Source organism: Sinohyriopsis cumingii, chromosome 17 (assembly GCF_028554795.1).
Source record: "Sinohyriopsis cumingii isolate HCF-2022 chromosome 17, ASM2855479v2, whole genome shotgun sequence".
Lineage (NCBI taxonomy): Eukaryota > Metazoa > Mollusca > Bivalvia > Unionida > Unionidae > Sinohyriopsis > Sinohyriopsis cumingii.
In genome coordinates, this window is record NC_142977.1 from 8,774,273 (window position 1) to 8,801,607 (window position 27,335).

At 42.0% G+C, this 27,335-nt stretch overlaps 1 protein-coding gene across 1 annotated transcript; it reads left to right on the plus strand.

Annotated features, from left to right (window-relative positions):
* Positions 1-1,974: 1,974 nt before the first annotated feature.
* Positions 1,975-27,335, plus strand: LOC149777715 (uncharacterized). The gene is made up of 2 exons (XM_089938767.1): positions 1,975-2,126; positions 25,583-27,335. The coding sequence occupies exon 2, from the start codon at positions 25,590-25,592 to the stop codon at positions 26,937-26,939; it is 1,350 nt and encodes a 449-aa protein (XP_089794893.1). The 5' UTR covers positions 1,975-2,126; positions 25,583-25,589; the 3' UTR covers positions 26,940-27,335.

Consider the following 27,335-nt stretch of genomic DNA (forward strand, 5'->3'; position numbering starts at 1 on the left):
TTGTAGATGGCTTTCCCTTGGGGTAAGTAAGAATCGAGTTGATTAGGGAATTAGTTTCTGCACAATAATTTCAGTTGTCAACCATGCACCTTCACGGAAATTCATGGTTAAGTTGCGCAAGGTGTACGAAAGCAATAAGTCAGATGTGAAGGTCACATTCATTGTATATATAGTAAGAATTAATGGTTTCTTGATCATATAGGTTTTGGTTGTAGAAACCCGATCTTCAGTATTAGTGTCTGTATGTAACGGTATGTGGCGGACGTTTCATATGCAGTTAACAGTACTATTTTACTTTTAGTGGTGGTGGTTTCATTAGACTTGTGTCATTTTATCATAAAATGTTCAATTTAACGGCAACGATTTTTTTGGGGTAACTATCTTGTTCAATCATTGCATACACATTTCTGCTATTTAGTTTGCAAAATATGTCGTGATTTATTTGGTCTTGTTATGCCTATTGTAGGCTCTTTCTGTTTGTTTACATAGTGTTCCTTATCGAGCAAATGATCTACACATTTTCAAATATATGCCTGATTTTCTTATCGTCATAAAAGCTCCTAAATATTTAAACAATTGTAGCTACAAACTATCATACTCGTATTTTGTTCTTATATGAACAAAGGGAATAGGTTACTGAATGGAGGTTACATAGTCCAGATTAAGGGTTTTTTTTCGACCGCTCCGGTGGCCTAAATTGTTAGTGTCCGCCTCGGCCGAGTCATACCAAAGACTCGTACCAAAAATGGTTATTGCAGCTGCCTTGCTTGGCGCTCAGCATTAAGAGATTAGTGTTAGGACTGGTGTCATGCCGCAGACATGTAGCATCATGTCCCACCCAGTCACATTATCCTGGTGTCAGGATATTGTGACTGGATGGGACATGATGCTACATGTCTGCGGCATGATGTCCCAGTGCTAGACATCACTATAAACTGCCTCATTGCAGACATCGTAGCGATATGACTGGAAAATTGTTAAAGGTACGTAAAAATAACAAATCACGCACTCACAAACACACACATATTTTGTCCATCGAACACATTTGTCCCAATCTTTACCAGTATCAAAACAATAGGACCGAATCATATTTTTCAAAGTTTGATGACATTATTCTATAGACCCTTGGCTTTCAGGGCGATAGGCAGATCACATGAGAAGATAGTATTCCGTCCCTCATACGTATCCCATACAATTTGCCCTTAGTGCGGAAGAGTTCGCTAGTTTATGAGGGGCGCCTTTAATCCTTTCTCGCCGAGTCGCAATAATTCACTTTATGCTTTCTAGTACCAGTTGACGAAGCATTAATGCCATCTTTTCCTATTTCCCCTCCCCTAACTTGATAGGAGATAGACACGCCGGAACAGACATACTTATTCACTCCTGAGAGAGAGAGAGAGAATTCTGTAAGATAGGTGAATATCCTAATAAAATATCGATACATAAATTCATAAATAAACTGAAGTTACTTAATACGACTGTTACCAGAGTCCTCCTTTAATTTTTTTAAAGTACAGATTCCAAATACACTAAGCTTGCAACTGTATTCATTACAATTAGAACTTGGCTTGAATTATGTTATAAAACAGTAAAATGCACCGTATTTAATTATAATGTTTATCTTGTTCTCCCTTTTGTAGGTTCCCTTTCTCGTACATACATCTTTCTAACCTTCCTTAACTACGTCTTACAAATTACGATTCGTACGCATGTTTAAAGTTATTATGCTGCTGTAAACATGAAAATATATATACGACTACATATGTTTCTAAATTGTCCTTAAAGTGCTAAAAAGCTAAAAGTTAATGGCTATCTTTTAGCGATGAAATAACACAAAACCTAAACTCGTCAAGCAAATATCTAAACTATAATTTTAAAAAAGCTGATGGAAAATTTTTAACTCATTTTATGCTGTGCTGCAAATTTTGTCATTACAACCACTAATTGCATCCTGTAATTAAAATCATCACATTAACATAAACATGCGTTATGATTACACGTTAATCTATAATCCACCACCGAGTCACGTTTCTCTCGTCTTTCTGTCAGACCTGTAAAAGAAATAGGAGAACAGAACTTTTCTTGGTGAAGGGACGTCGGTATTTCATTCACATTACTACCAAGAGGTGAGTATTTTTCTAATCCAATTGTAAAATATAATCTGCAGATATTTTAGTAGTCTGTACTTTGTAATTATATGTAACGAGTATACACATTAATATTTTAAATATCAAACGATGTGTGGCATGCTATAGAGCAGCGATCTCAAACTCAAACCACCATGAGGACCGCATGAGAGCATTTTCGGTGGCCCAAGGGCTGAACCACCTTTGTTATCCCTCATGACACCTTGTGACGCCAATCATTTTACGGGCCACAGGATACGGCTTGGCAGGCCTCATGCGGCCCGCCGGCCGCGTGTTTGAGGCCCCTGCTTTAGATACATCAAGTGTAAATATTATATTAAGAAATGACTCATAGGGGTGGGGAGAAATATTCATTGAATACTTATAAAAGCGATGCAAATTAAACTAAATAAATATGGAATTATATGCAGTTTGATGGCATAAGTGTGAACCCTTTCTCTTACAGTAAAGGGAAGTAATCTCAATAGATACAAACGAGAGCAACTGATAATTCAAGAGATACAACCGTTACCTTCCAAAGCGCATGTAACTGTCCCATTAGAAATGACACATAATTTGTGGGTCTAACTTTACGGGCTATTATATTTGTTTCGTCCTTCTTGAATATAAAAGATGTAAAAATGAACACAAAAGCTTGCTTTACCACGCCCATTTTGATGATATGAAGACATTCAGAATGACTTTTGGGACTGTCCTTGTGTGTTTATTTGGTCAGATGTAAAAAAATGTTACTTACATTTAGTAAGATTCCGAAGAAACGAGAAGCCACCATCAAAATTGTCCATATTACATATCACTGTTATAATACATTGATTCCAGCAAGATAATTCAAAATGTATTATGTCATGCTAACAAATGATCTATTGTGTTACACGGTTATATTCTGTCACATCGTCATAAATAGGCCTATATTGATAAGCGTATACATAAATACAAAGTATTTTTTTATAATGTTCGAAAATGTAACCTGTCAAAAAGTTTGACATATATTGAGTTTGTAAATAAAGAGACAAAATTGTGACAACAAAAGTTCAGGACAAATGCCACCAATTTTAGAAGAGACTCCAACTTGATAGTAATTGAAGCAACGTCGCTGATTGGTCTCTTTTTTCCTTGTAACTAAAAGCTGCAGTATTCTTTATATTCCATTTTATAATTGAACATGCCATTCTATGAATTTCTCGACACGTATCCTCTAGACGTGTGTCCATTAAATATGCAGTAGTCATAGGCGATCAACGAGTCTACAATTAATTTGAAGAAAGGTGTTTCAGGGTAAAAATATATTCTCTTTGTCATAAAAGGTTGTGATGACAAAGCATACGAATTTGTTTATGAGGAATCGAGTTATTTTGGCATACAGGTAACTCGATTACCGTTTTGTTCTCGTTTATGAGTCGAATCCATGTGCAAACGTCGCAGACCCAGATCTACCGTCGCATAATGTGTATATGCAGTTTGTAAGGAATAATCACTAAAACAAACAACGTAGATCCTGATATGCTGGTGGATCATGCAAAAGCAGATTAGGGTTTATGATTTTTACAGCTAGACTCACCTTACAAGCGAAAATAGACTGTATTACCAGACACGTACGCATGGTGGCATATGGATTTATTCACGCTGTGTCAGACTTCAACTTTATTACACATCATTTGTCAACTACCAGGACAAATATGGTGCAAATTAGGTATGTCAAAGTGTTGAGACAGATACTTATAAGGACGGAATATTAATATTAAGTTAGCGAAGGCTATATATATATATATATATATATATATATATATATATATATATATATATATATATATATATATATATATATATATATATATATATATATATATATATATATATATATATATATATATATATATATATATATATATATAGTTTGTTATTCCCTTCAGTATAATTTATGACCAATGACCACCATTTCATGTACATTTCCTTAGATATTACTCGCGCCTTAACTTAGAGGCAGGAAGATATATTGTACATACCATACGCAAGTAGTTAAGGGGGACGATTCAGCCTCAATGGGAATTAGCATTACAGACACACACACACACTCCCCCCCCCCCCCCGCGACTGTTTAGCCTCAATGGAAATTTAACATGGAGAAAAATCGTGGGACTGTTTAGCCTCAAGGGAATTTAACATGGAAATAGATTTTGGGACTGTTGAGCGACAAGGGGAATTGAACATGGGGATATGGGACTGTATGGCGTCAAAGGAATTTAAACAGGGTGGGACTGTATAGCGTCAAGGGAAATTTAACATGGGATTTTATTTTATTTTATTTTTAAAAAAAATAAAAAAGGGGTAGGCAATGGAAAGTCAATCTCTTTTCGAGACCTATGAGTGGCCCTGAAAAGGGCCTTTGGGTTTCTTCTTCTTCTTCTAACTCCTCCACTTCTTTATCCATCCCCTTATTTTTTCCATCATTCCTTTCTTCTTCTTTTCATTTTCCGGTATCCAGTCCGGGTGACCCATGGCTCTGAACTTCTGTTGGATTTTTATCCAGTTAGCGTTCAGTTTCTCTAGTTCTTCCTTTTTCTTTCTATTTTCTTCTTCTTTTCTATCTTTTGCCCACCTGTCCTTTATTTTCTCCACTTCTTCATCTATCACCTTTCTCATCTTTTCTTCCCCTTTTTCAATCTTTCAACACTCCTTTTGACAAAGGGCCACTCTGACCTTTTTTCTATCTCTTCCAAAAACCTTCTTACTTCTTCTACCTTCTCCAGGGCCTCTTTTAATGTCCCCACTCTGACATAAAGGGGATTTATTAGCCCTCTCAGTCTCTTCACTTCTTCTTCAATTAATCCTTCTATCATCTCCCTGGCTAATTTTAGTTCGTTCACGTAGTGTACACTGGTTCTTAACCTCCAATCTCTTTCAATCCTTTCAACTCCATATTCACCATCCACCATCCAAAAATAAACATGCCTTAAATCATTGAACAGTTGGGACAGTTCCATCTTCTTTTTTATTCTTTGTAGAATGGTTTGAACGACGAATACTGTGGGTTCTTATAGTGAAAGCGCGGACGTGATGGAAAACATCCCCCAAGACATAAAATTGATATTACCTAGATCATCACCTAACAACGCGCGGACGTGAAGGAAAACATCCCTATTTTTCTCATTTCATATGATCTACTATCCACATACGTGAACCAGCAATAAACAAACCCCCAAATCTACTATTTACACACGCAAATCATTAAAACTAAATTCATAATCTACTATCCACACAAACGTACGTGAGCGCTTACAAAACCCCATAATCTACCATTCACACAAACCTACTTGATCACTTACAAACAATAATACATACACTCGCAATTAGAAAAAAGAGTCAGTGTTTATATTCATACTACTCTACATACACACATTGACAAATAGATTACTATATCTTTTCTAGAGATTGGGGTAGCCCTGAAAAAGGCTGTTTGTTTTTGAACTCCAGTGACACCTGGTTAATGATGGCACCTTCCAGGCCTGGCACCACACACACATCTTCTTCCCCAGTCTCCTTTTACTTTTTTTCTTGAGAGCGCAGAGGGAGGATGATTGGCTTCAGCACCCCAATCCTCTGTCTCTGGTATCTTGTAAGCCATCCTCTCTCCTATTTTCTTTTCCTCCTCTTCCCTCTGTCTTCTCTCCTCCTCTTCTTTCTTTATTCTTGCCTCTTCTACTATGGCCTCTGCAGCCAGCTCATTCACTATACGCCTGGCATATTCCAGGTGCATCTGGAGTTCTAGAAGCTTTACAATTCTTGTATTCATTGTCTTGCTGTTAACAGGTCGACGATGGGTAGCCCAACTGACGATTAGTTTTCAATTTATACTAAAAGCGCGGACGTGATGGAAAACATCCCCTAAAACAAAATTGATCTTACCTAGATCATAACCAAACAACGCGCGGACCTAAAAGAAACACTCACTCACTTTTTTATACTACCCATTACTAATTTAAAAATTTTCATTAATCACTTCAATATACTATCCACATACGCAAAGCAATCAAACCCCAAATCTACTCTCCCCACACGTCAAACAGCAAAAAAACATGATCTTCATCTACTATCGACACAAACGTAAGTGAGCACTTACAAACACACAATCATATACACAAACACGTACACTCACACTATAAAAAAGAGTCAGTGTTTATATTCACACTACTCTACATACACACATTGGCAAATCGATTGTCATTTCTTTTCTAGAGTATTGGGTAGCCCTGAAAAGGGCTGTTTTTTTGTTTGCTATGGCAATCTTTTCGTTTCTAAGAATGCGACGTCCTCTGAGGATAGACTTTCTGACGATAGGTCTGCTTCTTCGGAAAGAGAAGAAGAACTCTTTGGTGTCGATACGACAATCGACAAAGCCTCTGTCAGGTTCAGGTTGCTGCTGCTGCTGCTGTTGTTGTTGTTGCTGTTGCTGCTGTCTCTGAAGTCTGTACTTCTCTGTCCATTCTTCTTTCTCCCTGTTCACTTCTTCTCTGAAGAGCTCTTCTATCAGGTCTTCAGTGACTTTTAGCATTCTCACATTCTCTATCTCTTCTGGCTTCGGTATCAGACTGTGTCTGACGCTATGCAAATTCACGTAGGCTTCGTTTAGCTTAGCTAGTTTGGAGCACATCTTCGTAGGAGGATGAGTCGACAATGGATGGTTAGACTGGAAACTGCCCCGGTTCTTAAAGTCAAAGCGCGGACGTGAAGGAAAACATCCCCACACGGTTTTTGAGCCGAACCGTTCAATGAGTGTCATCAGAGAGATAGTAAGAAATCAAAGAGCATGAATCAACATTCTTATATCCAAACAAAAGACAAAGGCATTTTTTTTTCTTCAAAACACAACATTTTTTTATTCAAAATCACTTAACACTAACAAACAACTCTAACATTTTTAATAATAATTCAACAATATAACATCAAACATTTTTTTTCAAATCACAAACATTTTTTCAATTAACACTCTACTTTAAACAGGGCTGACAACGTTGTGAATGAAATTGTGATTTCCACTGTTGGAAGTCATTAGGCCATTGATGGACACTACGTTTCCTAGCTTGAGACAAAAGATAAGCATAATGGTCACAAAACCATCGATCTACTTTCACATCGTTTCTTGAAGAAGAACGAGGATCAAAATGAGTCACTAAATGTTCTGAGGAATAGCTCAGGCTGCGATGATGCAGAAAATACACACAGTACTGTCCACACACCAAGGAATCTGTGCCTTGTAATTTCACATTATTGAATCGGGTGGTCTGAGCATTTCTTCTCATAAAGTCAATGATATCGTCTTCCAAAGGAGGCAATCCATACGAATCAAAATATTCCACACATCCTTCTTGAGGAAAGTAGACGGCTACCCAGTGGTTTCCTGGGAGATGACTGTCGTCCGTGTTGATTACATAAGCTAGATGGTCTTGAGGTTTGCGATGAGGGAGTTCATCTTTAGCACAGACGACAGGATTCCAAGAAGCCGTATACGAACTGTGGTTCAAAAGGTAATAAAGTTCCCAGGTGTCCATGTTTTGTTTTTTTTCTTCTTCACAGGTAATAATAAGTCATCAATTCGATCCTGACTTTTTGCTTGAAAATGTCTGACAAATAACCGTTTCTTCGTTTCGTCTCCTCACTCTGATTCAGGAGAGCTTCGATACGATGGATCTCTTGAGTGGTTAATGGTGGACAAGAATGTTCACGCAAGTCTTTATACCACTGATGCAACACGACTTCGTCCAAGATGAGACTCCAAGCTTCGTCCAGATACTCGTTCAATTTTTCTTCTTGACTCAACATCAGGCATTTATCGTTTTGAATTTGACTGGGATGATCGTTTTGACATCCATAGCAATCTTTTTTGACCAATTCCGTCATTTTTTCGACCAAGTGTTTGGCAAAACAGGAGACTAAATGTGATTCTTGTTCTGGCCACCTTGACTTCATCATGACAACTTCTTCGTCTTTGTCTCGGGATTCTTCTTCCACGATCTCCTCACATTCCGTCTCCATAGTTTCTCCACTTTGTAAAGAGGGATAACAGTCTTCCATGGCTTCTAATAATCTAGAATGACTTCTCTCAAACTGTTGATTTCTATCGTATTATCGAATTCTGCATACAGGATGACGTTCACCGTTCCATCAGGGTCTCGTTTTGCAAACTGAATTTCCACACGAATCTGGCCGGATTTTATAGGGTGGAAATGTCCCTCGTCGCTGCCTTGGTCTGGAGTGAAATCGAAAGCCCACAAAGCATAGCCTCCTGCATAATCTTCGTACGATATGCCATGACTGGTGTTGGTTCCTAACTGTCCGGTAGCTTCGTACAAGGACAAGTATGACCTCAAGTAATTCTTCTTGTCAAAGTCGGGTTCGAAAGGTCGGGTACACAAGGTTTTGCCATCGCGACTGACTTCGATCTTGGACACGCCAAAGTGTTGAAAGTAGAAAGGATTTTTATCGGCAGCTCCGTTGAAGGCTGTATTCTCGACGATACCAACGATCAAACGTTTGGGTAACTGTCCTTGGAACAGATGATCTTCGATCATGGATCGCTGTCCCTTGGAATGGTGAAGGTTTTCACTTCCACGCGTCGTATGGGATACTTGGCGGTCGTTCTGCTCAACGTCTGACTGATGTCGTTTCCCACTTTAGGTAACACTTCCACACGGCGTACGTAGAGTCTGGCTTCTTGGATTTTGGTTTTGTAATCGTCAGCACCAGCCATTAAATGGAAAGCGCTACTGCTACGATTCAGTCACAGGCGGACATCCACCTCGTTCAGCAAATGCTTTTCTTGCAACCACATGTCCAAATGCAAACGATCCATCAGTTCTAAACTCTTTCCATCTTTGATTTTGTTTCTTCGTTCTACAAATCCCTCATTGTGGTCTTTCTTTGTATCAGTTTCCAATATTTCAAACTGGTCTGCATCGTCAGCTTCCCATACCACACAGGCATTGAGATGAGTGTTCTTGGCGTCTATTCCGTACGTCAAGAGATTTTCCAGGTAGGCACGATAAGGGTAAGTATCCATGCTGCTACTGACCAGTTTGTTATTCAAGTACAAGTCCACTCCACTAAACAAGGAATGCATGAAATTGTTGACGGGAGATACTGCTTCAGTGTCTATATCACCTCCTGTCTTATCTAGAACTTTGACTTTCAGGTACAAGTAACTGCTATTCAGATCGATGTAATCTTCGGGCTGTCCTTTGATTTCAAACTCGATGGGAGAGGAATCGGTCAGTGAGGAAACGGGGTGAAATTCCACCCATTGGGATTCTTGCATCGTCATCATGGTGGATGGCATGGCAAACAAATCCAGTTCCGACTTGGAACAAGCGCAAGACTCTCAGTGCATCATTTGTTTCTCTTTCTCAATAATCGAAAACGTCTAAGTCTCGAACGGTTCTTCTTTTCTTTGTCTTTCTAGCTTTAGACGTGTGAAGTCTGGTGAATTAGTGTTTTCTTCGTCGTCTATTTCTGCCTTGTCCATGCTGAATGCCTGACTCAGTAGCGTGCAGGGCATTTGTAGGTGTGTCTCGTCGGCCCAAAAGGTCTTTACCCGTTTCTAGCAAGACATTTTTGCCTGCCCTCATGAAGGCTTCTTTGGGGTTTTGTTTGTCGATGATGACATTTTGGAGAAATTCTTTGCCTTGTGTCAGTGCCGCATCTTTCAAGGCGTGCAATCCGCGTGTCACCATCGGTTTCAACACCGGGGCCACCGAACGAAAGGCCGATTTTAACATATCTCCTAAACCGTGTCCTCGCTGTCGAGCAACCCCTCGGTACACTGGATACATGACTTACGAGTCGTGAGAGAACCGTTTTCGAAAATGGAGTTTCACCGTGACTTTTTCTTTGGTGAATGAAATATTTTGTCCCAGATCTCCTTTTTATAGCAATGTTGACCGTGTCCAAATAAGACTTACTGACGGGCAAATAGTGAGGATTTACAAATTCGCGGTGGACGTGATAAGTGTTCCCGCCTTCCTGGTCACTGATCGTGGCACTATCCACTTTGAAAGGAATGACACGCAGTAACGGCACGGAGGTGTGTCCCACCACGTTGTACTCGACCACATCGGAATACACAAACCTCAAATTCAGTCCTTGGTTCAGTTCTACAGGGAATCGAAAAAACTTGTAAAATTCCATATTGCTGTTGATCTTCGGTTTAAAATTTGGAGCCATTTTTGTGTCTCCACCTAAAATATCAAACAAGTCACGATTAAAACCGATGGACAACGTTTGGGTATCCTGAAATTTCATCAAGAAGCGACGGGCCACTTTATGGTACTCCAGGGTGACACTTTTTTATTCTGTTCAGGGCTTTGCCAAAGGCTAAGTTGAACCTGGAAGCAATGGTATCCACCAAATGTTGGCCACTAAAATAAAACCCTGCAGGAATTTTCAAGATGTAGATACTGAAGAGTGGATTGTTGGCTGGTTTTACGTCGCCTGAAAACCCGATTTCATTCATGCTTTCTTGCAATTGTTGGTTCAGGATTTCGACCTCAAAAGTGTTTTGCTTTTCAGTGATGTTTTGGATTTGTGTAGGGTGAATCATTTGTACCAAAGCCACGTCCCAATAGGCTTCGTGATCTAATGGGATGGCTTGAGGTAATTTGGTAGTGTAACAGCACAACGTGTTGTGGGGAAACACCTCCATGGAACTGTCACTGGGTAAGGTTAAGTAAAATTGGTTTTGGTGACTCATAATTCCAGAGTTCTGTGGCTGTCCGAGGGGTTACTGGACGTCAGAGGTGTGTCTCCGCCCAAAATGGGGTTGTTGTTGTTGTTATTGGAGTGGTGACTGGCATTGGCACTGGACACAAGGTTCCCGTTCGAGGAGAATTTCAGGGAGAGATTGGGAAGCAGGTAACCGATGCAACTGATCAGTAAAATGGTCCACAATTGTTTGTCTCCTTGTTGCAAACTCAAATTGGCAATGGTTGCCCCGATGACACAATACACCACGAAGATTTGGCAGAAAAAGACGATTTGCGCTTTAGGCACACGTTCTCCACACAACACCCACAAGGGTTGTTTTTGTAAATCTTGCAGAGAAGAACTGGGTGAAGGAGTGGTCGACGTAGCTGCGTCTGTGTGAAAGGGCATGATGGTCACTTCTTTTTATAGTCGATGACTTGTGAAGCGTCGATCCAAGAATCAAAACTGGGTGGATATCCTTTCCAACGTACTTTGACTTCTTTGACACGTCGTTTTCCCACTTTACGGATTCTGCGTTCGAGAATGCTTTCGATGTCGTACACGTCGTCTTCTTTTTTGGTGACACGTTGTAACTCGGGCAAATAAAACGTTCCTTTGAGCACTTCTCCGTTCATGTCTTCCAATTTATAGACGGCAGGATGACGGCCATGCTCTCGTCCAGTGACACGAAACAATTCGGTCGTCCAGTTAGGTAAGTAACCTTTGTCGAAAGTGCGTTTGGTTTTGCCAATGCGCACCCAATCTCCTACGGTCAACTCTCCACTTTTCTTGGGGACAGCCCTCGTCGGGGACATACCAAACAGGCGCTCAAACACCAACACGTCGTTGTCGGGAGTCACGTCTTGCGGGGCACGTCCAATGCTTCGATGGTAAGATTGGTTGTACGCTTGCACCAGTTGCGGTAAGATGTCGATGTACTTCAGAGTGTGGTGATGCGTAAAATATTTCCACATGCGTTCTTTCAAAGTGCGTTGAAAACGTTCCACGATGCTGGCTTTGGTTTCAGGATTCTCGGTGGTAAAAAAATGAATGTCACGTTTCTTTAATTCTTTTTGGAAAGCTTGGTTCAGAAATTCGGTGCCTTTGTCCGTTTGCCATCTAAGAGGGTGACGACCGCTTTGTTTCAACACTCGTTGCAGGGCTCGCACTAACTCGCTGCTCGATTTGGAAGTCAAGGGCACGACCCAGGCAAATTTGGAAAAGACGTCGATGACACAAAACAAATATTTGTAGCCACGATTGTAGCTAGCCAAATGAGAACATCGGCTCAATCGGCTTGCCATTGATGATCGATGCCTTCCACTCGGGTGCGACTTCTGGCAAACTTGCGTCGAATGGGTTTGTGTAAAGTGTAGGTAGCTTGTTCTTGTAACCATCGTTGCACTTGAGGTAAACGGAGACTTTTCAGTCGCATTTTGGCAGCACGATACAATTTTTGAACTCCTGCGTAACCTGCAGGATGCGAGGGATCGTAGTAAATGCTGGCTAACACTTTGTCCATTTTTTTTTGTGTTTGTGTGTTAATAAGACACCCACTCTTGGAGGATGCTACTCTTTTTCTCTTAGGGTATTTTCTTGGATTGCAATGCTTTGCGTCTGCGACCGGCAATAGGTGTCGAGAAGGAGGATGTGTGAACAGGGGATCTCCGTTCTTGTTTCACTTCTGTCTTCACTTCTGTCTTCACTTTCTTTTTCTCTTGTGATGAAGAAGGGGTGGCCATCATCTTTTTAATCCATCCAATTCTGGAGGTAGGTGGTGTTGTTAACTTGCGTACTTTTTCTGGTGGAGTTTGAAACCCTTCTTCTTCTTCTTTTTCTGTCCTGGTCACTGGTAGTGGTGGTGGTGGTACTGGTTATGGTGCTGGACTTTTGATCAAGGTCTTAAAATCTTTCAGAGTGGGTAGAGCTGTTTCGTCTAAAGCTTTCTGGTGAAAGAGTTGTAGTCGTTGCAAGAGTTGATCGTACTTTTGCGATTTTTCTGTTTCGGACAAATCTTGGCGATCCATCAAGGACTGCAATTCGTGTTGCAACTGGGACATCTCGCTCAAATGGGGATTGGGAGGTAAATGCGGGGTGCGTTGTTCTTGCCAACGATGGTATTCCCTCCATCGTTTGTAAGGCACTAAAGCTAGTTTTCGTCCTTCCATGGGGTTGTCAGGGGTCGATTCTGAGATCTTGGGACTTCAGAGTGCCTTTTTATCTTGCTCCCACCAGTCCTCCCAACATGGTTCCCAAGACTCCTTTCAGCAATGGGCCTAACATGAGGGGTAAAATACCTCCACGTTGGACCAACATCTTCTTCTTTTGACGAAGGGGAATTTTCTTTTGAACCATTTGGCGAAGAACGTGACGATGTTTGCCTAAGCATTGTTTCTGGTGTTTGGACAAAGGGATCGTGCCTTTCAAGACGTTCAAACAACATTCGCACACGGTATCGATGACCTCTTTGGAGGCTGATTGAATGAGTTTTCTTCAAAGAGGTGGAGAAGCTTTGGACAGGACAGATACCATGTCCCCATGTTTGACTAAACGAGGAGGCAGTCCTTTTCTTTTCTTTCCTAGGGGATGTTTAGAAGAGGGATGTTTTCTGGAGGGTGACATCTCTGAGTCTTCAGAACCAAAAACACTGATACCCTACTTGGTCACACGCCTTTTTTATACTGGAACGCGTCGCCACTGATTGTCTTTACGTCGTATCAACTTCAGGACAGGCATGACACGTCGTGCAGGGGTACGTAACGGACTAAATCGAGCTAGTTCTTGCTTGGACAAATCCAGTAAACTTTGTAACATGCCCGATCTTTCTTGGACTTTGATTTTGGGAGAAGGTACTTTGTGAGCAGCAGCCACTGTCACTAAATTGGAGGGTCCTGCCACTGGAGAAGTTCTTGGGGTCATCAACGGAGAAGTTTTTGGTGTGATCAACGTCTCCAAGTACTCTTCAGTTCTTGGTGTCATCAACGGGGAAGTGGATGAACGTGAGGCTGCCGGAGACGCAGTCACCGCCGTGGCAGGTCGTGGTTTGCGAGTGTAAGGTTGCGTCCTTGCCAAAATGCCTCTCTTGCGACTAGTTTTTTGTGAACTTTTCTTTTTCTGGGGACTTTTTCTCTGTTTCTTTTTCTGGGGGCTTCTTTTCTTTTTCCGGGGTGGTGTCTGGTAAGAGGAGGGTCCCGCCACTGGAGAAGTTCTCCTTGGGGACCTGGTCTTTTTCTTCTTCTTGGAGGTTCGTTGGACTTTTTTCTTGGGGAGAAGTTTGGGGGCATTAGGATTCCATCTTAAGAGAGAGCGAATGATGACCCCTCCTAGAGTACCGCTCCCTCCAGGTTTCAAAATAATTTGTTTTTTGGTTTGAGTGTCGATGCGGGGATCGGCCAGTTGGATCAAAGCGACTTTGTTTCGATCGAAAAAGCGTTTGGTTTGATGAGGAATCTGAATGATTCCTTGGAGTAATTGACGTGCCGTCACCGTGAACCATCGTAAGACTTCTTTGAGACTAGCTTCTAAGACACGAGCTCGTGTTTGTGGATTTTTTCTTCGACTGATGCCACACAAGGCACGAATCAATTTGACGGGAAGATGCGACTGAAGGGACGTCATGTTCAAAATGTGTGAGACAGACGAAAAGGGTCTGAGGTTTTTATAGATTTTTTTTTTGTGGAGTGAAATTAAGTCGAGGACGGAGACTTGTACAGGACAGGCCCTCCGTCTTGGCACCAGTGGTGAAACAAGTGGGTACGAAATCGCAAATCCTCGGGAGTCGTAGGTTTCAAATCGACGAGTAAATAGCCGTGTGGCGTTTGAGTGGCATCGTCGTACGCCTGAGTCAGCCAAGGCGTTCCTAACTGTTTGGCTAAGACTTGCACTTGCGATTTATCTCGAGGGCTTTTAAACAAGACCACGTAATGCGCATTGAGACTGATGGTGCGATGGGCTTTACTTTGTTGAAACAAATTTTGGGTGATGTAAACGACACTGGCATTACGGTGATGCCCTTTGCGCGTGAACCACAGTTTAATTTCTTCTTCGTCTTCTCCTAACATGTCGTCGAAAATGACCAAATGGGTTTGACGGGAGTCAGAGACGATGCCGTCGTCTTCTTTAGGAATGCCTTCCACAAACACGATGGAATCGCCTTGACTTTCTCGCAAGAGGCTGTACGCCGATTGCCACTCTTTGTAACACCACACGATCCGCTGAGGTGGTCGATCGATCAAATGATGTTTATGTTCGATCAAACGTTTGACGAATTCGGTTTTACCTGAACCGCTAGGTCCGGCAATGAGCATGTTAAAGGGATGGCGAAGATACAAAGCCTCCCAACTGGCACGATCTAAGTGTTCGTCGATGACTTTGACAGTAGAGGAAGAGGGAGCAGAGACAGCAGAGGTAGCCATAGTGTTCGGAATGTCACTTGTGACACGAAAACAAACAAGACAAGAGTTTATATACTTTTTTCAGGACACGTTTATTGAATGTTTTAAACATGAATACGAAAGACAAAAATGCATAAAAGCCAAAGGCTTAAGTACAAGGATAAAAGGCACATGATAACCATCAACGTATAATAAACACAAGTGTCTGTACAACATGTTTTGGGTAATGTCCTGACCAGTTCTATAGAGGGTAATGTCACACAAGTGTCCTCCCGAAAGGGTCTTTCAGGCATGTCCACGACAGTCCTGTCCTGGGTGACGGGTTCTTCTGGCACCGTCACTAATACTGGTTGAAAAGTAACTTTTTTCCTTGAACAACTCTCGTGCATACTGGGCCACTTCTTGGGTCCAAGCCTCAAAATCCCATTCTTTCCAGGCACGGACATCTGTCCAATGGGGGTGTAAGTCACAAGCTACACAAACATCGTCATACACGTCTTGGGTAGTTAAAAGTTGACGAATCTTTTTTCCCGTAAAGGTCGAGAAGTATCCAGATGAAAACGCAAGGCTTTGAGCAAAAGGAGTCTTTCGTGACCATTTAAGGCCATTGAGGTGGTAAGTACTGTTCGTAAAGAGTCCACAAGGAATCGGCTGGTAAACGAAATCCCAGAAAACAAGTCACTAAGACACACACCACTTGTCGACCCAAATTGAATGGATGCAGTTCTTGTAATAATCGATGGTAATGATCCACGGTTTGAATATGGTCATTGAGTTCCTTCCACGGAATCTGTTGGATTACATACGATGAAAGTCGTGGCATGGCAGCCTGTTTTTATAGTCTCTTTGTTTCGGAAACAATACACGTACTTTCTAGCCAGAGATCTTCGTTTTCCAGTGGGGAATTTAAATGTTGCATACTGTAACCGAAACGTCAGAGTTCGTTTAGAAGTTTCCTCTTCCACTAAGTAGATTCCACGTAAAATATGTCGGTAATCCTTTACCTTGTCTTCCTCAATGCGTTGCACTAGGTGAATCTCGAAGTAACCAAAATGATCAACTGGTGGATCATCGGGGGCCTGGAAGTATTGAACAAGGTCTGACCACTGAAACAATTTCTGACAAATCAGTTCTCTTATACCATTCAGGTACCAGTGGTTAAAGATCTAGTGACGTAACGGATGCAACTGTTCCATACGTTTCACTTGTATTTTCACCAGCTCTCGGTAAATGCGTTCTCTCAACTCCACAGGCAAAGCACGAATGTTCTCTTGTAAAGTATCCATGAATAGGTCAGTCCGTACAATTCACAATCTTCTCCTAGAGCAAAAGTAATCCACATAGTGAGTAATTTCTGACCACTGCCATTCAGGGTAACGTCCAAGAATGTCACTGAACTCTTTTGATGTAAACGGTCTAGAGTAATACAATAGGACGAATGCACACTTGACCCAAGAAATCTAACACACTGGTTGACTTTTTTCACTTTCCTCTTGTGAATTTCTCGGCACAAAAGTTCTACAGTGACCCATTGAGATTTCACTCTGGCAAACCCCTGCCAAACTTCCTTGTAAATCTTCTCTTGCAGTTCTTTAGGTAATGATTCAATATCGTTTTTGAAATGAAGTTTAATACTGGTCTCGTTGATGTCCAACATTTGACTCCTAGCCAAACTGGTGTCTTCTTCGTCAACGACATGGTAAGTTACTTTAATGTCTCGGTCCCACTAAGGGTAAGTAATGACAATTCGGTGACCATCGAGCATGTTCTACGTAGGCCGAATCTTGCGGTTCCCAGTGGTGAAGTGACACACCGCAGCTGAAGCACTTGACTTTATCTCCTTCGCCCAAGTAGAAAAATCCGGCTCTGGCTAATTCTTCGGGGGTCGGGCCTCCCAGATACTTAGGCCATTTTCCTTTGAACGATTTAAGACGATTTTCAAAGTCGCAGTATTCCGACATACGCACAGGACACGAATATTCGTCTTTCACAGGTTCGTTTCGATGAGGGTTGGGTGACATGGACAGGAGTTTGCTCAGAGCTGGATGACATCCGTAGGGGGGTAGACGTGAAGGTGAACATCCACCTTTAAAACGAAACCCAGTAAAATGTCCAAGAGGACGAGCGGCATCGCTTTCGCATCCCTCAGGTTTGACACGCACAACATCACTTTCCATGATAGGGGTAGTGAGAACAAAGTTCCCATGATGCTTTACGGCATCGCTAAGGTCATAACGTACAGCATCGTACTCATCGCAAGGCTCACAATCGCATTCCACTTCCGAAGCCCCACACTTGAATTGTGCCTGTCTAAACTTGTTTTGTGTTTCTCTGAAAGTATTCATCTTGTTCGCTCGGTCTTGGTAGTCCCAGTGAACTATCGATCTTGACCATAGCCCCTTTTTATACTAGTCGCAATGCAGTCTCAAGCTTGTAGATCGTTCCATTTTTATGTTTTTTATGTCTTCTTTTGGAAGGTACCGTCTCTAAGGTACCGTCATCATTGTACCGTAATGTCATGGGTGGAAAGGCCATAGAAAGGTAAAGGCAGTGCGGAGACCATCGAGTATGTTCCAAAATAGCTGAATCTTTATAGATACATAGATCCATTCGTAACTTCAGGCCACAAGCGAAACACTGTACTTCATATCCCAATCCTGACTCAGGTCCCAAGTAGACAAATCCTGTTCTAGCTAAAACATGCGAAGAAGGTAATCCTTCCCTATCCGTAGGCCATTTCTCAAACGTGTCCAATCGACGGGCACAATCACAATAGTCAGGTAAGAAGACTGGAAAATGGTAGGGTTTGAACTTGGAGTTCTCATCGGGTTTCTCACTCGATTCTTGCTGTGGCGAAGTCATCCTTCTGGTGCGTGGCTATCCTCTTACAACCAATGTTTTATACCAACGTGTCCATACGGCAAAGTAAAGTGGTTGGGTAGTCGCACTCGCTTCTGGTACACGATTTGATAGACTTTTTCCAAGGGTCGACTGACGATGTGGTGAGTGGTTAAACGTACAATCTTGTTCGGTTGATAGGTGGTCACTTTAAAGTGTTGATCTTTTCCAGACTCCAAGGCTTCTTTCAGTACCCCAAAGTTCACCACTCGACTGGTACGATAATTCAGAGTCAATCCTTTCACTTTACACTTCGTGTGCACTTCTCCTTGTGGGTCCCGGTATTCGTAGCCGTAATTTTTTGGACCGCCACTGACAAACCTTAGAATCTTGTCGTCGGGATGCTCGTCTGTCCAGGCTCCTAAACGGTCTCCTTCGATGTCAGGGTGCTGTTGACTCGGGTAATGGATGTAAATGCAACTGTCCGTGTCAAAGTACAGGACGCGTTCCCCTAACAGTTCTAAAGCTTCGTACAATTTTAAGCGAGCATGAGGTGTCACGTAAGCCGCAATGATGACATTTCCAAAAGGGTCGTCTTGTACAAAGTCCAGATCTTCTTCGTAATTGACCAAGATCAAATTCTCTCGAACGACGTCCACGTTTTTCATGTATTTGGTTTTGTCGTGAATCATCTGGAAGTAGCGGGAAGGTTCTGTCAAATATTCCGTCTTGGGTAAACACGGTCGTTGTGCCATTTTACTCCACAAGCAATTTAACATCACTTTGGCAAACGATCGCCTGCCTTCGTTTTTCTCGATGTGATCTAAAGTGATGCCTTCTTGTTCATAGTATTTCTCTTTGAATGTCTTTTCGTCTTCGGGAGTGTGACACCAGGAAGGATAGCCGCTGGCTTCTTCCTTCAGTTTCAAAAAGGCATCCACGTAGTCGGCGAAAATGCCTTTCTGCGTGGGGTCACCCTTGTGATATTGTTGTGTCTTGGGAAAGTGACAAATTGCGTACACTTCTAACAGTTGGTATCCCATGTCCAGAGCTTTGAACAATTCTACGCTGACCCAGGTTCCCGTCAAAGCCCGTTCTTCCTGGGTGTGCTGACAAGGTTGGTCTTGGTTGCACGTTTCGGCGGCACAAGTACGGCACAAAAGGAAACATCAGTTTGCCTTGGCAATGGTGAGGTAAGACGGGATGGTACAAGTCCGTGGGAGGCAAAACTTTGCACTTGATCAAGCCTTCGTATTGTCGAATGTTTTTCAGGTCGATGTGTTCGGTGAACAATTGTGGGTGCCCTGCAGGAAAGCGACAATATTTGCACACGTAAGGAGACAGCGAACACACGTCCAAGTATTTGATTTCTTCTCCTTTCTCTTCGTCGGCTTGGTACAGCAAACAGGTGGCATTGGTCCTTCCTCCGTACAAACTATCCCTCGGGTTCAGGGTGTCCATGAACTGGTAACTTTCCACGAGGCGTTTAAACTCGGGATCGGTTTTCAAACGGTGATCATACTCGTGTTCCCACATTTCCACCACTTGGTATCCTTCCTGTTCTAACTTTAGGCGTCGCTGACAAGTAGCCTGGTACAAGTCTTCCATGGTTCGTTGTAAAAACTGATTTTTAGTGCCACGGTCAGGATAACAGACGCGACATCCGTGAAATAAGCAACCGTTAAACTCGTACACGATCTTGGGGTTTTCTAAGTCCCAGCCATCGACCGAATGCGTTCCGATGGTCTTTTCGCCTCCTCCGTTGCGGGCATGCTGAATCCATTTGTCTTCCTTGTCGCACAAGTAATGTAACCAGCGTAGAGCTTTGACCGAGTATTGACGTTTGACATAGTTGGTCGTTTGAGGACTGATGACAGCCACGGTGTTTTCAGGCATGAACCGTTGCGGATACACTAAGGAACACGCTTTGGCAATGGTGCAAGCTTCTTTCAAAGGATCGACCCCTCCGTGTTCCATGAACAGTTCTCGAAATTTTCCACAGCATCGCCGTAAAATGTCCACGTCGGAACGACAATATTTTAGCATTTCTTCCTGAAAGTCGAAAGGGTCAGAGGCGTGAGCGTGGTACCAAGCGTAGAAAGCTTCTCGTTGTTCGGTAGGCATGTTGTCGGGGTCGTAATAGTGAGCCTCAGGTAAATGGGGTAGAACGACGTGTTGATTGGCTTCCGTATTGAAAAAGTGTGGAAAGTACCCTTTAGCCATTTCTGTCATTCCAAACGTTTTAGGCATTCGACTCAAAGGCATGACCAAATAGCTCATCGAATCTTTAAACTGTACTTGTCCCACTTGCATGAAAATGATTTTGGCTCCGTTCAAAGTCACTTTAGGACGCTCGGTGCCTTGTTCCGTATAGTATCTCAAAAGAAACTGTCCATCGTATCCGGAGAAATTGTGAGCCATCACCGTGGCATGATGATGACAATCTCCGTAACGTTCGATGTCCTCTTGGCTCCACGTTTTGTCGATTGGGTCTATGACCCATTGTGCAAAATCGGCTAACATGTTCGATCCTCGAAAGATTTTTTCACGCCCTCCGGGAATCTTACTGCAGTGAGGGCAATGACTGAAGATAGGTTCCTGAATATACTTCTCGCACGCTCGATGAGCCACGCAGAAATTAGGAATGTGAATACCGGTCTCTTGCATGCATTCGAAATCGAAAAAGATGAAATTGCCTTTCTTCTTGTGACGGTCCTCTTTCTCTGGTGGAGGGTTGGTATTTTTGCACGTAGCATTCGTGTTCCAAGTCCACGATGTGGTGACAAATGTGACATTTTTTCTTTCCTGAACATATATGTGCCTTGGCATTATTGGTACGTATGCCTTGTCCACACGTAGGGCACAATCTCAACAGTTGACAAGCACATTTCTGCTGTGAACCTTGCCTCTTTAGATGTTGTTGGTATCAGGCAGGGCTGACAAACGTGCGCAGACAAGCAGGACAATGTACTCTTTCTTGTCCTTCGCTCAGACAGGGTGGAGAGGCCAAATATCCTGAGCATTTCCATCCGCGATGTTTGTGTTGCTCTCGATTATTATAACCATCGTCACATTTCCCACAGTAATAATCGTATCCCAGGAATGCAGTCATACTGGTAATGGTATCGAAATGGTCATCGTGATAATAGACATGAATGTATTTTCCGTTCTTAAAGTCTTGGCCTCGAAACAACAGAGGCCCACGCACTTCTTGAGGGTGCACTTTCAAGGTGTAGCGTGGAGCTAGGACATCTTGCAATTTTTGCATTTCAGGAATGCCGCAGGGTGTGTCTTTGGATAGGTCAGCTTGTTGCAACAGGAGTTCTGCTTCGTTTCGTTGTTTGGCTCGGTCCGATTGTCGAATAGTTTTCCAGGCTCTTTTCCATTCTGTCGTGTCGTTCTTGTTGGCATAGGTTCGTCCCACCACGATGGCTCGGGCTAAACACATCTGGTCTTGAGAATTGTGAATTTGGACGAGACTCTTTTTCGTACTGCGAAGGTCGTTCACCAGTAACACCTTATTGCGTTGTCCGGTCCCTTGAGGAGGAGAGACGTGGGTCATGTCAAGTGTGGCTTTTCCATCGGTGATGTCAAACTGGTCATTATATTGTTGCACGTGTTGAATCTTGTCCATGACTTTGGAAGCAGTTAGATCTGCGGGTCTGCTAAACTCGATCCAAACAGGGGATTTCAGACCGTCGTGTTGTATGGAAAGTCTCAAGCGACCGTCTTCTTTGGGTTGACATTGTCGCTTGAGTGCGGCGAGCAAAGAATCCCACACCCCAGTGATGAACCCTTCTACTTTCTCCAACGGTACTTCGGACTTGAAATCTTTAAACTTCATTGTGTATTTGTAAGCCGTGGTTCTAAATTTTCTAGAGGAGCACTTTTCAGTCTCTCGAATGGAATAGTACTTTTCAGGGTTGACTAAGGGTGATGAACTTTGTTTAGAGGGTTCGGATTCTGGCTCACTCATGTCCTCTTCAAAATCACTGGCATGAATTTGTGCCAAGACTTCAGCCCTGGTACGAGGCGATAGATCACGTTTCTGCCTCTTACTTTCTTCATCTTTCTTCTCAAATGAATTGGATCGTTTCATCTTGAGTGAAAAACGTCAAATGACTCAAGTTTAAACACCATGGGCTAATTTATAGTCATGGCAGACCAGCGTATATAAAAGGGTGTATGTCTTGTCCTTTCACTATTCATTTCACTCTCTAACTGAGCACAACGATGGAAGAGACTAGCCAAATCGAACGTTTCATCAGAGCTTTGCGAGGGGTCATTAGAAAATTCTCTTCAGACCAGCCGACGGACTACTCTCCTTCCTTTAGAGATAAAAGTCAAGATACTTGCTATATCTGTCAGAAGAAAGGGCATTGGTCTTCAGAGTGTCCAGACCGTCAAAAAAGAAAAAAGGGGTTAGAAAAGACAAGTCAAGATACCTGTTATTATTGTCAAGAAAAAGGACATTGGTCTCCAGATTGCCCAAAAAAGAAACAAGAGGAGTCAGAAGAAAAGAGGGATTCTTCAGAAGAAGAGAGGGATTCTTCAGAGGAAGAAAGCAGCCAGGTAAAGAAAAAGAAACAGGAGAAGAAAAGAAGAAGAGAAGAAAGTGAGGAGAAAGAGGAGGAAAAGACTGTGACGGTGAAGAAATTTAAAAAACAGAGAGACTAAACAATGAGACAGAAGAAGTCTATGAACTTTTTAAAGTGTTGGGTTTTGAAATGTGAATTGAATTGTAAATATTGATAAAAGAATACATTAATTATATAAGGTAAGTGTCTTTGAGTTTTGATTTTAAATAAGAAGCTACACTCACGCACTCATATACACGTACTATAGGGGTAAAATGGGTTTTATTTTATTGTTGATTTTTGAGTTATTGGCAATTGAAAGTCTATCTCTTTTCGAGAGACGTGGGTGGCCCTGAAAAGGGCCTTTGGTTTTTGGTGTAGGGGTGAGCTTAAGCGATCAACTTTAACTGCCTTAAGCCTTTGCCACGGCCAAGGCCTACTTCTGGACTGCGTACTGTTGATGATGATGATTTGGTTGAAATCACTAAGGGTGGTACGGTAGGCTTAGTCACAGGGTTGACGTGTTTAGCTCGGGAAGGTCGTATTCTCTTCGGTCGTGATAAAGAAGTCTGATACATTTGTTTCAGACTTCTTAACTCCGCTAAAATGTCCAACAGTACCGTGACCGTTTGATTTTCACCCTCTTCTTTCTTTGCTGTTACTTGTTGTTGTTGTTGTTGTTTTCTTACCTCTTCTTCTTGCTGCTGTTGCTGAAGGAGAAAAGCTTGTTCCGCTTCCTTTTGTCGTTGTATAAATTTCTCCAATTCTTCTTTCTGTCTCTGTCTAAAATTCTCCAATTGCGGTAATGAAGAAGGTGACGAAGGTTCCGGAACAAATTCTTGCGAGGTAAGAAAATCCACAAAAATCCCAATTTACCTCTTCTGAAAGTAAGTCCGGGTTCCCTTGGGCGGTCTCCACTGCTGGTGCACCCCCAATTTATCGTTTTCTGAGTTTCCGTCATGTTGAATCACTGTCGCATAGATTGACTGCACACAGGCGCTAGCGAATCTATATAGACCACGTGACGTCACAGACTGCTCTCTTCGGATTGGATGCGGGCTGACTGAATTTTGTAACGCGTGTTTGGATTGGTCAACAAACTCAATCCGTTTCAATCCTACCTCTACCTATAAATAAGTGCAGTTCACTGCATTGATTCACCTGTTCTCGGTGCCTCAAGATGTGGTCCGATGTGCAATCTTCTACGCTTGTGTCTTCAATGATGTTCCGGAAGGACATAACCCATGTATGTCCGATCCTAGTGGACAGTTGTCCACAGGACAGACACCAGTCTGTGGATACGTAGGATCTACGTAGAAAGACAAGGATGCCTCAAAAGAGTCCTGATTTACGGTCCTACAGTGAGACGCAGCCTAAGGACAAGAAGAAGACCAATGCGTTGCACTTTATGTTAATGGATACATTAACATAAACCCAAAGGCCCTTTTCAGGGCCACTCATAGGTCTCGAAAAGAGATTGACTTTTCATTGCCTACCCCTTTTTTTTAATCTTTTTTTAAACAAAAAAATCCCATGTTAAATTTCCCTTGACGCTATACAGTCCCACCCTGTTTAAATTCCTTTGACGCTATACAGTCCCATATTCCCATGTTCAATTCCCCTTGTCGCTCAACAGTCCCAAAATCTATTTCCATGTTAAATTCCCTTGAGGCTAAACAGTCCCACGATTTTTCTCCATGTTAAATTTCCATTGAGGCTAAACAGTCCCGGGGGGGTGGGTCTGTAATGCTAATTCCCATTGAGGCTAAATCGTCCCCCTTAACTACTTACGCATAAATCTATGACAGAAGATATATGAAATGTATCCATAGAGAAGTGGCTTAAAGTATATATTAAGAAGTCTAATATAGTCATACTCAGTTATGTTTGCGTGGTATGTTTATATATTGAGTCTTGGCGTAGTAATTTTCAGAATTTGTATATTTTATTCGTGTGAAATGTCTTCGTACCCTATCTCCCCCACCCCCCGGCCTTGCAATATATTTGGATTAACTAGGTAGTTCTACGGTTGGATTGCCAGCAGGCTTGACAGAGAAGTTGCGAATGAAAAAAGAGTTCGATGTTTTCACAATTTCCATGTCAGTCCTTTTCATTAATAACCAACGTGGTCTGAGCGGGCGGCAGTTAATGGGAGCTATCTGCTTACATTCGCGGTAAGATCAGTAAAACTGACCTCCAGGTTTGGAACAAGTGTTGCACAACATACTAATTATGTTCACACACACACACATACATACATACATACATACGTACATACATACATACCTGGGACCCCGAGTGGCCGAGTGGTCTAAAGCGCTCTCCGTTACGGATCACTGCCATCTCACCTCTGTCTGCGAAGGTTCGAGTCTCGGATTCGGCCAAATGTGGGTATGTGAGAAGGCTTGCCAGTAGCTTCTCGTGGGTCGGTGGTTCTCTCCGGGGTTTTCCAGGGTTTTTCCTCCACCATTAATACTGGCCACCATGTATAGCTTATCGTGTGCTAAAAAATGGCGTTAAACCCTACAACAACAACATATATATATATATATATATATATATATATATATATATATATATATATATATATATATATATATATATATATATATATATATATATATATATATATATGTGTGTGTGTGTGTGTGTGTGTGTGTGTGTGTGTGTGTGTGTGTGTGAGAGAGATGTATTCACCAAGGAATCTCTAATTGTTTAAATATCGATGCACGAATGTGATAGGATATAAGTAATTATCTTTGTTGTCTTTCTATTTGGCCATCTGTCTGTTCGCCACACCTTGGTTGTATTTTGTGTTTAGATCGTTTAGAAACATTTTTTGGTCATCGAGTTGAGATAATGAACCCGATATTACAATCATTTTCTTTTCCAGATTAATCATGACATTAGTCGTGTTAACCTTGCTGGTCCTCCTTGGTCACGCTATAGCCTTGCGTATTTCAAACAACTTGCCAGTGAACTCGGTTTTACCATCCAACCAACCCTCGCTATCAAATTTGTGGCCGCCGCCACCTAATTCGAATCTACAGTGCCAATGCACCTGCGAGCCGTCCAGCAACCCAGGGAACCACATTTACGTATCTGGCGACATCAATATAGAATCAAATCGTGCTCAGACAACCTACACTCCTGATGTTACTACTACTTCGTTTCTAACACCTGTCGTGTTGAACAATGTGGAAATTACACACAAACGGCCTGTCACCGATCCTCCACAACAGGAACAGGCTCTTGCACCCATGACAACTACTTCTGCCCCATCTAAAAACGCTGCGTCAGAACCAGGCAAAACAGCTAGGGCAGGCGCCAAACCACTTTCCAAAGGCTTGTTGCTAAGAGATCGTTTGAAAGAAAGAAGGAATAGAAGAATAATGCTGGAACAACTCAGCATTCGAGGTAATCCTGCAGGAGTCCAAAGAAGTGTTGGGACAAGATACGACGTTCCGCAGAAAGATCCACTTAAAGCTATTCCGGAGACCTCAACGGATCGCAACAGTGAAACGCGAACTGAAACTATTACAACAAAGTCGCCGATGACTGTAAACGACCATACAAGTGGAAATGGCACTGGAAGCAAGAGTGGATCAAACGATGGACAGAGTAATGGTAATGGAAAAGGAAGCAGTAATAGGAATGACATGGCAAACGGGGGTCAGAATGGAAACAGTAATCGAAATGGCAATGGTGAAGGAAATCGCAACAGCAATATTAGAATAAATGGAAAAACTAATGGCAATGGAAATGTACGCCCCTCTGCAGGAAACAAAACCGAAAATAAAAATGGTGAACAAAATACACATGATTCAAATGGAAAAGCTGGAAGTGGAAGCAATGGGAATTTAAAACAGGGTGAGTCGCGAAAGCAAAATAACGATAACAACAATGGTAATAACTCAAACAATAGAAGTATTAGTTACAAACATATTGATGGAAGTGGAAGCAATGATAAAAATGATTCATTGTCGGCGAAAGACAAAATGATCATTGACCTATTACAAAAGTTGTCCAGTCAAACAGCAAACAACAACAACAATAACGCCAACAACAACAACAACAACAATGGTGGCAGGATATCAGATCGATGGCACGGCGGACAAGCAAATACTGGATGGAATAAAGCACCCTCCACCTATCCAACGACAACTGCTGCCGGTTTTGGATTTGGCGTTGGTTTCGGTATGCCGCCCATGATGGGCATGGGGATGGGAGACTGGATTCCTAATTTCTGAGTTCTGAATGAAAGACCAATAAAAGACAGTTAACTTCAACAATAAATGTGAAACCTCATTAATGCTTTTTCTTGACAATATGAAAAACAAAATAAAATTTTTTGAAATTGTAATATTTTTTAAAAAAATTATCTGGACTTATCTCATTGATGAAATAAAGGGAAAACGTTAGAAGTCTTAATTGTGGCTGTAGCAGATAGAAGTTTCACTGTAATTACAAGATCTACAGTTGTTAACTATATTTTGTTTGTCATTGTTAAATTCTGAAGGCATGTTTCTTCATACCATATGAATTCCTATTCAGACGGATGGTAATAACAAAAAGAAATGCATGTTGTTATCAATGAACCAATTGAAACAGGTTGAATAAGAATAAATGTGGCACATTCAACAATC

Excerpts from the sequence above, each read along its gene's own strand:
- LOC149777715 (XM_089938767.1), top strand. The coding sequence starts at position 25,590 with ATGACATTAGTCGTGTTAACCTTGCTGGTCCTCCTTGGTCACGCTATA.